General features: G+C 44.1%; 1 protein-coding gene across 1 annotated transcript in view; it reads right to left on the bottom strand.

The window, feature by feature from the left end:
* LOC117513731 (DNA-binding protein SATB2-like) overlaps nucleotides 1-12176 on the bottom strand; it is a 163995-nt gene that overhangs the window by 134437 nt on the left and 17382 nt on the right. The window contains exon 2 of the mRNA XM_034173970.1: nucleotides 8393-8629. Within this exon, the coding sequence (XP_034029861.1) occupies nucleotides 8393-8585 (193 nt within the window). The 5' untranslated portion in view covers nucleotides 8586-8629. The remainder of the gene's footprint in view (nucleotides 1-8392; nucleotides 8630-12176) is intronic.

Genomic DNA, 12176 nt, shown 5'->3' with positions numbered 1-12176 from the left:
AGTATAGTCAGAGTAATTCCTGTCAATATTAGCATACTATATGTAATGTAAAGTAATGTATTCTTTATCTAAATCTTCGGATTCTGGTGGACATAGTAAATCTACTGATGTTTGCTTGGACCCTTTGTCCGGCCTCCCTCATGATCATACCGCAGACAAGAACATGGTCAATCACAGTAGCTCTGATTTCATCAGATATTACTGTTCTGACTACTTTGATCACCTCGACCACCTCTCATACGAACTCCTCCTCAGATTTCTATCCATTGTTGTGCCTCACAAACCAGTGCTCTCTGAACTGGCTTATATTGTTCCCTCACAACATTGGCAACAAGTTGTAGTGTGAGTTGTAGTGTTCAACTGGTGACACCAGTGCCTTAACTGTGCTTGAGTTTTGCCACCTGTGTTCACCATTATGCAACACACGTGCATCACAATGAAAATCTGTTGGCAAGTTGTGTCTAAATAGTGAAAGTGCTTGTGGTTTTGCCAGTAGAGTGATTGATTCAATCAGTGGGTTCAAGCAACTGAGCATTTGGTTCAGACAATAGGGTTTAGTGTTTTAGCAACTGAAAAAACTGTAGCATGCAACAACACTAAAGATCTCAGACCTTCTTCTATACACTCAAAAGGTTTTACAACCCCAATTCCAATGAAGTTGGACGTTGTGTAAAATGTAAATAAAAACAGAATCCAATGATGTGGAAACCTCTTCAGTAAGTCCCTTCAGCTGCTCCCTTGTTTGCACTTGGGGTTGCCACAGCAAATCCAAGGTGGGTCTGCATGTTGAATTGCACAAGTTTTACGCCGGGATGCCCTTCCTGACCAACTCCACATTACATGGAGAAATGTGGCAGGGGTGGGATTTGAACCCAGAACCTTCTGAACTGAAACCAAGCGCATTAACCACTTGGCCACCACCCCTGTGAAAATCCTCTTCAACCTATATTAAATTGAATACACCACAAATACAAGATATTTAATGTTCAAACTGATAAACTTGATTGTTTTGTGCAAATATTTGGTAATTTTGAAATGGTATGCCTGCAACACGTTTCAAAAAGCTGGGACAGTGGTGTGTTACCACTGTGTTACATCACCTTTCTTTCAAACAGCACTCAATAAGCGTTTGGGAACTGAGGACACTAATTGTTGAAGCTTTGTAGGTGGAATTCTTTCCCATTCTTGCTTGATGTATGACTTCAGTTGTTCAACAGTCCGGGGTCTCCGTTGTCATATTTTACACTTCATAATGTGCCCACACATTTTCAATGGGCAACAGGTCTGGACTGCAGGCAGGTCAGTCTATTACCCGGCACTCTTTTACTATGAAGCCACGCTGTTGTAACACGTTACAGAATGTTGCTTGGCATTGTCTTGCTGAAATTAGCAGGGATGTCCCTTAAAAGACATTGCTTGGATGGCAGCATGTGTTGCTCCAAACCTGGATGTACCTTTCAGCATTGATGGTGCCATCACAGATGTGTAAGTTGCCCATGCCATGGGCACTAACACACCCCCATACCATCACACATGCTGGCTTTTGAACTTTGCACTGGTAACAATATGGATGGTCTTTTCCTCATTTGTCAGGAGGGCACGATGTCCATGATTTCCAAAACAATTTGAAGTATGGACTCATCAGACCACAGCACACTTTTCCACTTGTGTCTGTCCATTTCAAATGAGCTCGGGACCAGAGAAGGCAGTTTCTGGATGTTGTTGATGTGTGGCTTCTGCTTTGCATGTAGAATTTAAACTTGCACTTGTAGATGTAGCGACAAACTGACAATGGTTTTATGAAGTGTTGGAAGATGACGGAATCTCTAAATTCCTTGCAATTGAACGTTGAGAAACATTGTTCTTAAACTGTTGGACTATTTTTTCACACAGTTGATCAGAAAGTGGTGATCTTCACCCCATCTTTGCTTATGAAAGGCTGAGCCTTTTGGGGATGCTCCTTTTATACCCAATCATGACACTCAGAATTAGTGTCCTCATTTCCCAAACGCTTATTGAGTGTTGTTAGAAGGAAAGGTGATGTAACACAGTGGTAAACATACCACTGTCCCAGCTTTTTTGAAACATGTTGCAGGCATCCATTTCAAAATGAGCAAATATTGCACAAACCAGTAAAGGCTATCAGTTTGAACATTAAATATCTTGTCTTTGTATATATTCCTATATCCTATATTCAGTGGAATATAGGTTGAAGAGATTTGCAAGTCATTGTATTCTGTTTTTATTACATTTCACACAACGTCCCAACTCATTGGAGTTGGGGTTGTATTTTCGCTTCATGTTTGCAAAGATAATTCATCCACCTGGTTGCTGTGGAATATCAAGATGCACATTAAACACCATAATTATTGTGCCCTTGGACTGGTCATAATAATATTACAGTTTTTCTCAGTCACTTTGGTACATTTCTCAGACCAAAATTGAAATTCTCAAAACTGCCCGTTCAATCTTCACTTCATTATGTCAATTGTGCACATCAAAAAGGCATTTCTCATTTCTTTGAACAAGTTGCAAATGCTTTAGTACATCCATACAAATGATTATGTACAGTTCTCTGCTGTTTCCTACATTACACTGGTCAATAACAACAACAGCAACAACAAAAACATCACATCATGTTTTACTGCAGTCTGCATGTTTCCGTATTGATGAATTACGCAAAGTTGCTCACGAGTTTGATTGCCACTAATCACGCACAAAGCAGCTTCAAAGCACAGTTTTTAAATAAGGTTCACGAAATGTGAACAAAGAGCTGTAATATTGTTATGTCACCAAAGAGGTGTGCAAGACAGCAGTTTTTGCTTCAATGCTTGATATGAGAAATACAGTTTTTATTGATTGCTTTGAACGCAAAAGTCAACTCAAAATCCACATTTTCAAAACAAGTTAACACAGAGGCCTAAACAGTGCCCCCAATGGTCAAAATGACACATTTTGTTTGCAAAGGCTCTAACTGTGCCAAACTTTAAAATAAGGAGCAAAAGCAAATTTTGCCTTCAAACAGCACAACTTGCCCCACAGGTGTATGAGCACTTACATCAATCATAACAGACATGGACAACAAAATACAAAATACAGCACTCAGTGTGAATCAGTGCATCATTGGTTGACATTGTAGCCCATAACTGTTACATGCCAGTGCTGTTTGCTGCCTTCTTGCAAAAAATGGATCCAGAATCTGATGTGATTTGATGCAAATTTTATTGATTCAGTTACATTCTTTTTTCAGGCTTTTTTGTGGCTGACAACTGAAATATTCCTACAGAAAGTATGCAGATCAAAATACGTACAATCCATTACTGTAGGCCTATAAGAAATTAGGAAAATAAAAAAAGCAATCTTTTACAGTAAAGAACAAAAATCTTTAGTAGGCCTATACTATAGGAGTATAGAGTACAGTAAGAGTACAGTACGATTGATTACTCAGTCTCTTCTGTCTTGATGAATGGGCCACATGGCCTCATCCACATCACATTCAATGTTCTCTCTGGCAATACAGCGAGGGAAAAACCTTCTGGCATGCCTGATCCAGCCTTGGCATGCCTCTGCATCAATATCTTGGGCTGCAGCACTCATTGCATTGAGCAAGGGCATCCGATCATAGGGGTGATGATCATAAACCTTCCATATCCAAGCACTAAAGAATTCCTCTGTTGGATTCAAAAAAGGGGAATACGGTGGAAGGAATTGCACCATCATGCGAGGGTGGACTGCAAACCACTCATTTACAATACGAGAGTGGTGGAATGCCACATTGTCCCATATGATAACGAACAGTGGCAAGCCAGGCCTCAACAGCCCTCTCTCCTGAGGTGGGATCAGCATGTCATGAAGAGCATTAAGGAATGCTATGAGGCGCTCGGTGTTGTAGGGCCCAATGGTGGGGATATGGCACAGGATGCCATCATTGGAGATGGCAGACACATAGTTTATGTTGGCGCCCCTCTGCCCTGGACCTGCAATAGTGGCCCTATGCCCAGTGATATATTGGCATCTGGCCTCCTTCACAGCATCAGAGTTCCTTTGAAAAGGAACTCTGTAGAGCTGTTTCATTGCCATATGGTTCCTCCTGAGGATGCGGTCTATGGTGGTCTCGCTCACAGTATTTATATTTGTAAATACTCCCTGATCTGCAATTACTGCAGCCCTGATTTCTCACAGCCTAATGGCATTATTTGCCACAACCATGTTGACAACGGCTGCCTCCTGCTCAGCATTAAAAATTCTTCTTCTACCACCAGTGACTGCAAACCTTTCGATTCTATAAAAATACATGAAATGGGAATGTGGAAGAAATTACATGAAGTACTGTATATTACTGTACTGCAGATATTTCTGTATAAATTGTAGGCCTATAACAACATTATCAGTTCTCCTGTCGAAAACTCTGACAATTGAGGCAAAGTGTTTCTGTTTACAACGGGTTGGACTCTTTGTTCAGCCTCTCTAAGGGCCCTGTCCCACTGGCGTTTAGGAGGATTTGCGCATGAAATGAGGAGACAAAAGCTGAGCGTCCGCAACAAAGGTGGGCAGAAATGACAAATGTCCCGGGGTGGATCAGCGAATACATGAGGAAGAAAAGTGGATATAACAGGGAACAGAAGCGAAGGCAACCGCGGAGGCACCCCCATGAGGGGCACAGCAGCCGTGATGCACTCGCTCCATCCGTGCCCACTCTGTCTGCATGCGCGACATACCATTGCGACCGTGATGTGGCCTTGCTGGGCACACGTCATATCTGTTTTGCACGCTGTCCCGGTCCGCCACCAAGCCGCGCCAACCCCTCAGTTGCGGATATCAGCGGATGACAGGGGATATGCGGCGCGTTGGTTGTGTATGTCCTGCGTATGTCTTCAGTATGTGTTCAGGCAGTGATGCGGATCTCATGGACGTGTTCGGATGGCAGCCGACTCATACAGGAATGTTACACCGTTATTGCGGTGTTTGGGCGGATGTGGGCCACTTTTGTGCGCATTCCATCCGCAAATCCTCCTAAACGCCAGTAGGACAGGGCCCTAAGTGAAAGGCCATGATTTATAACATGATCAGTTATAGTTGCCCAAATTTCATCAGTAACTTGAGCCCTTCAACCGATACCTCCACCTCGCACACAGATTCCTCTTCCTTGGACTCCTCTACCTCTTACTCTCACTCTCACTCTCACTCTCATCTGCCTTAGACCTCCTTGATCCATGCTTGCAAAGAACAACACAGGCATGGCACCTTTTAAGGCCTACTACAGACTGATTGCAAATTGAAGATTTGTGTGAAGAAGTGTCAGACAGGTGCTTCAGTGACTGCATACTTATCATATAGTTTCTAATAGCTGGAAACATGTGGTTTCTGTTAGGATACCATAGCTAAAACAATGGAGTTTTGACTGCTTGAGTGACATCTGTGTTAACTGTTTTGAAAAAGGGTGGGGGAAATCAATCAATTCAATCAATTTTATTTATATAGCGCCAAATCACAACAAACAGTTGCCCCAAGGCGCTTTATATTGTAAGGCAAGGCCATACAATAATTACGTAAAAACCCCAATGGTCAAAACGACCCCCCTGTGAGCAAGCACTTGGCGACAGTGGGAAGGAAAAACTCCCTTTTAACAGGAAGAAACCTCCAGCAGAACCAGGCTCAGGGAGGGGCAGTCTTCTGCTGGGACTGGTTGGGGCTGAGGGAGAGAACCAGGAAAAAGACATGCTGTGGAGGGGAGCAGAGATCAATCACTAATGATTAAATGCAGAGTGGTGCATACAGAGCAAAAAGAGAAAGAAACACTCAGTGCATCATGGGAACCCCCCAGCAGTCTAAGTCTATAGCAGCATAACTAAGGGATGGTTCAGGGTCACCTGATCCAGCCCTAACTATAAGCTTTAGCAAAAAGGAAAGTTTTAAGCCTAATCTTAAAAGTAGAGAGGGTGTCTGTCTCCCTCATCTGAATTGGGAGCTGGTTCCACAGGAGAGGAGCCTGAAAGCTGAAGGCTCTGCCTCCCATTCTACTCTTACAAACCCTAGGAACTACAAGTAAGCCTGCAGTCTGAGAGCGAAGCGCTCTATTGGGGTGATATGGTACTATGAGGTCCCTAAGATAAGATGGGACCTGATTATTCAAAACCTTATAAGTAAGAAGAAGAATTTTAAATTGTATTCTAGAATTAACAGGAAGCCAATGAAGAGAGGCCAATATGGGTGAGATATGCTCTCTCCTTCTAGTCCCGCGCAGCTGCTGTGGAATAAATAAATAAATCAAAAACCAGCTGGCACCTGTAGAACCACATTGTGCCACTGCTGTGGAAAACAAAACAAACAAACAAAAAAATACATGCCACCCAGAGGATTCAAACCTGCACTTTACTGATTGAAAGCCCAAAACCTTACCTCTGCACCAAAACCTTACCTCTGCACTATCATCACTGGCCTGTAAATGGTGCAGGACAATGCCTGAAATCAACAAAGAGATGGATGTATTTAAAAAAATAAAACCACACACCATAAAAAACACTGCATTTCACTGAATCCCTCTTATCAAGTATGAACCGTCTGTTCTTCTGTAGATGACCCATGGTCACAGATGTACAGTCATGAAATGACATGAATGGAGCAGTGCACTGTTATCATGTACACATCTACTGGTCCGGTGTGTCCAGCCGGCCCCGCGCACGTGTCTGGTCCGACACGCGTGTCTTATTGATGGTGTGCCGCAGTACAGACACCACGTCATGTGGAACAGAGCTCACATGGGTGATGTGACACTGAGATCGCCTGCTGTGTGTCCCATCTGACGTTCCATTGTCATCTGGGATAGCCTGTCAATGTGCACGCCATGTGCGTGCTTGCTGCACCCCGTCGCAACAGCGATATATGTTTTTATGTATGTCCGCAGGAAGACAGCAAGCAGACACAAGCGTGTCACAGTGGACAGGTCAAAGTTCATTTCCATCCAAACATGGTACGTGTTTCCCAGCCGTAACATCCAGAACCACAGCTCCAACAGCAGCTGCTGTAGGCAGGCACACCCCCTGTAAGTTCAGCGCACTCACCAACACACCATCTGTACATACATATATCAGCAGCTCATGCAAGTGCGCTTCCCCCCACATATTTACTGATGGGGGGGAAGCGCAACACATGCATGATTCACATGCACGGCACATGTGTGTGCGGGGGGCGCTGACACTCTGACACCTCACATGTGTGTTGCTGTTTTGCAAAGCCACACTCGTGGGGGCACTTCGACAAATTTCACTGCGAGCTCGAAAGTGATTGACTGCTGACTGTTTTTGTCCCAACAGTGTGACTGGCCACACATTTTGTCGTGTCAAGCGAACTGTGTTAGATGTCCATGTGTGTCACCTGGAATTTGGCTGACACCTGCCGCGAGAGGGATCGAATGGGCTCTCACAGGGCACACCCTGTCTTTCAGCCGCTGGTGTGCACAAATAGTTGTAGCGACACATGTACGAGATGTTAGAAGCAGCTCCGATTTTACATAAATTGCATACGTTTCCTGCTTTGTGCGCACTTGGTCCACATTCGTACTATGTGTGAAGGGGCCCTAAGCAAGTTGACTGTCTTCTTTCTTTCTATCCAGCTTCCCTGTACAAGAAGCAATTGCATCAGATTGCTTCTTCTGTTCTAAAGGGTTACTCCCATCTTTGCACAGTGATTTTAAACTTCTTCCCTCCGTTTAGTTCCAAGGTGTAGAACCAAGCAAACCAGAAAAAGCTTTGTTCCTGCTGCTATCATTGAACTGAATAAGCAGTAGCAGCTATTGCACATGAATTTTTACTGCCTTTTATTGATCTGTTCTTTTTAAATGTCCTGGACTTGTTGGAACCTTGAGCACTTTTATCTTTACTTTTATTCAGTTGTTTTTAATTATTTTTAATGGTGTTTTATTTGTAACATAATTTTTTGTCAAATATGTGTTGTAACAGTGGGTTCCCTGTATGTAGACTGGATGTTTACCTCGCTGGCTGCAAGCAAATCTACTTACGGGTATAAATAAAGTAACCTGTTACCTGTTATCAGTAAGGACCTGCCATTCTGACAGCACTGACATGTTCATTGACACAGATGTTTACTTTTGACAGAGGAACTATGGATTTTGAGCAAGAGACTGGCTTTTGTAGGTAATCCATGGTGTTTGCTATTTGTACGAATTGTTTTGAGAAATGCACTTGCAGATGTTGAGGATGATTCCAGAAATGTACCAAAGTGACTGAGAAAAACTGTAAATAAGCAGTTACAGTTAATTTCCAATTGGTCGTGATGGATGGCCTCTTCATCTGGGATGAGTAGAGGTTAGTGACAACATAGCACAGAGTATGGCCTAGACGTATGTGTGTGCTTATGTGTGTCCTCGCCCCACCTTCTAGTGGTCTGAGTAGTGTGCCATTATGTTGGGCTTGCAGGGCTCCTGGATTTCCGTTGACCTCCAGACGGCTCAATTTACACGGCACAGGACCGCCGGTGATGGGGCTGTCCTCTTGCTCCTCTGAGCTGGTGTTGTCCCTTAGACTGGGGCTTTCAGTTCTGCCTCCTGTACCTCCTTGCTGATCCATCCCTCTGCAATCCTCAGCGGCAGCACGCAGCACAGTGTGTGGATCTGGATAAAAGCATGAACCAGCAGCCTTTAGTGCTTCACAGCAAATACAGCATGATGACTTCAAATATGCACCGTGATTCAATGTGACAGTTTCTGTGTCATGTGAATAGATTAAAGGGAAATTAACTGCATCCCCACCACACAGAGACTGGTGGAGAACATTTATAAAAACTGCAAATGTATATAGTTACAGCAGTTTTAGTTTTATGATGATAAATCTGTACAAGAAAACCTGTCAACGTTTGAGTCAGTCAACATGGGGGTCAGTCAGTCATTACTTTCACATCTGCAATTGGTTCAAAATGCTGCTGCACAGCTTCTGACAGGAACTCCAAAGAGAGAACACATAACTTCTGTTCTGGCCTCACTTCATTGGCTGCCTGTATATTTTATGGTCCATTTTAAAATTCTTATGTTTGTTTTGAAATCTCTTCACTGTGTTGCCTCGCCTTACCTCTCTGAGCTTCTTCACCCTTATACTGTGTCGATGTCTCAGGTCAGCAGACCAGCTGCTCCTGAAAGTACCAAGATCCAGAAGGAAGCTCAGAGGGGACAGGGCTTTCTCTGTTGCTGCTCCTAAACTGTAGACCAGCTTGCCCTTGCATTTTACAGATGCCCATTCACTGCCCATTTTTAAAGTTCATTTAAAAACAATTTTTTTCTCCTTGGCTTTCAGCCCGAGCGAGGCTTAGGGCCCTGTCCCACTGGCGTTTAGGAGGATTTGTGGATGGAATGTGCACAAAAGGGGCCCACATCCGCCAAACAACCGCAATAACCGTGTAACATTCCTGTATGAGTCGGCCGCCATCCGAACACGTCCATGATCATCCACAGAGGCATGCATGTCCGCAGCAGGATTTTTGAGACGCTCAAAAATCCTGCTGCGGATGAGATCCGCATCACTGCCTGAACACATACTGAAGACACGCAGGACATACACAACCAACGCGCTGCATATCCCCTGTCATCCGCTGATATCCGCAACCAGCGGGTTGGCGCGGCTTGGCGGCGGACCGGGACAGAGTGCAAAACAGATATGATGCGTGCCCAGCACGGTCACATCATGGTCGCAAATGGTATGTCGCGCATGCAGACAGAGTGGGCACAGATGGAACGAGTGCATCACGGCCGCTGTGCCCCTCATGGGGGCGCCTCCGCGGTCGCCTTCGCTTCTGTTCCCTGTTATATCCGGAAGCTGCGGAAGCTCAGCGTTTGTCTCCTCATTTCATGCGCAAATCCTCCTAAACGCCTTTATTTAAATGTATGCTTTAATGTATGTTTTAATGTACAGCACTTTGTGTCAGCGGTGGTTGTGTTAAAGTGCTTTATAAATAAAGTTGATATGGTATGATATGGTATGGTATTTTATATTGAGAAGTATAAAAAAAGCCAAATTAGCTTTGCCAATCAAATGCAAATTGTAAAAATTGATCACTGTTGTACTGTTTCAATTCTAATTCTGTAGTTTCATTTGAAATTAAAACCATATTTAATTTTCTTGGGAACTTGGAAAAGAGATAATACTAAAGTTTTTCATTTCTTTTACATTTCTTTATTTGTGATAAACTGGTCGACAGATAATTGGAAGTTTGTAAAATAGTCCCATTCCAACAAAAATGAAACGTTGCATGCTTTTATTTTAATCTCAGTAAATAAATTTACAAGGGCCTATATAGCAACACATAAAAAACAGACTGGCCATGTCCCAGTGCACATTATATAATTATAGACAGGTACACTGAAATAAAAAGTCTATAACTGGTTTATTATATGGTAAACAAGAAAATTGGGAGTTTGTCAAACATACTAAAACTGAAAAATCAATCTCAAGTTTCACCTCTTTATTATTACTGTCATACTGCACCAACTGACATCCCATCAACTGGAGATGCCTGCTAAGTCCGTGACGAAGAATCATCAGGCTTGTTTTCTTATAAAGTTTGCCATTCGCCTGCCTAGGTTCCGTGAAAAATCGGCCAAGTACTCCATGAAACATCCGTCTGTCATAAGTTTCAAAGTTGGGCGCATGTCCCTTTCCAGTGACGTACTTGCAAAGCAGGTTGGCTGCTGACTGTGTATTTCTGCGGGTGTTCTTTGCAACTTTTTTGTGTAAAATTTGTTTTAAGTCAGCATCACTAACAGACACAAACTTGTCTTCTGCCATCTTGTCAACAAACTGATAGCCAAAGTAGGCGTTGTATCATGTTATCTGATTGGTCGTTATCAACAGAAGGCGTCGCTCGATTAGCTAGCGCTACGCTGCACGTGAGGTGTACTCACTTTGCATGTGCGCCTACTCTGCTCCACCAGTGGTCAACTCGGCATGTGGTACAGCTCAGTATGTGGCAAACAGACTAATCAGAAGTTGGCAAAATCCCATATCATGTAATAATAATACAATAACATGCTTTTGGAGGGCGGTATGCATTTTCAAGAGGCTCGACGTCCATTCCCAGTCGCCCAAAATGACAGCTATTCGCCCGAGTTAGACGAGGGCGAATAGCTGTCATTTTGGGCGACTGGGGATGGACGGAGGGACTCAGAAAAATGCATACTGCACGACAACAGCATGTTATTTGCATTATTATCACTTTTTACTGAGATACACAACACGTAACGCGTACATAAAAGTTGGCTCACTTTTGTCATGTCTCGTGCTGTCTGGCTTGTGCTGCTCTTCCTCATCACGCTGGCTGCTTTAGCTGCTGTTCATTGTCGTGCTATCCATGAGAAAAATCATCCGGAATATCCATATTGGGACCAAAACACACTTCTCGCCTTTTCATCTTTTCCTCTGCGGACAGTTTTTTTTTTTCCCCCTCTGCGGACAGTTCTTTGGCTGCGCGCTATGACGTCGTTTGTTTACGCACAGCAGGTGGGTATAGCCAGATACCGTCAATGTAAATCTGTTGTGTGGGCCGCCAGAAGAGGAGGTACTGCTGGCCCACCACCAGAGGGCGCCCTGCCTGAAGTGCGGGCTTCAGGCACGAGAGGGCGCTGCCGCCATGGACACAGCCGGGGGTGACAGCTGTCGCTCATTACCTCTTGACAGCTGTCATCATCTCAATCCATAAAGACCAGACGTCATCTCCACCTCGTTGCCGAGATATCATACTTCATAGGAGGTAATATCCTCAGCCTTTGTGGTAATATTGAGAATCTGTTTATTGTGAGTGTTTGCAGGAGTTCCGGTCGTTTTGGTGGAGGCTGTGCATGACGGCGCTCCTTTTCCTCTGAGACCACTGCAACGTGTTGAGTGAGAGGTGGAGGTGGCATTCCCACCGTTGTTGTTACTGGGTGTACACACACCCACACTTGACTGTCTTTGTTCTTCGCCAGCAGTACCAGATCCGACAGTCGGGGACGGTGATCACCTGGGAATTCGGGACTTGGCGGCTCCAGTATTCACCAGGTTCTGTGGTGGCGGAAATCGTGTGGTTCCGGCTCTTCTCAGGACAGACGTCTTCTATCCTCGAGCCTGCCCACACGTCACCTCTGTGTATTGACTGTTATGATATTCTGTGATTGTCTGTATGTTCGTTGTGCA

Source organism: Thalassophryne amazonica, chromosome 1 (assembly GCF_902500255.1).
Source record: "Thalassophryne amazonica chromosome 1, fThaAma1.1, whole genome shotgun sequence".
Taxonomy (NCBI): Eukaryota; Metazoa; Chordata; class Actinopteri; order Batrachoidiformes; family Batrachoididae; genus Thalassophryne; species Thalassophryne amazonica.
This window is presented reverse-complemented; position numbering and strand designations above follow the sequence as displayed.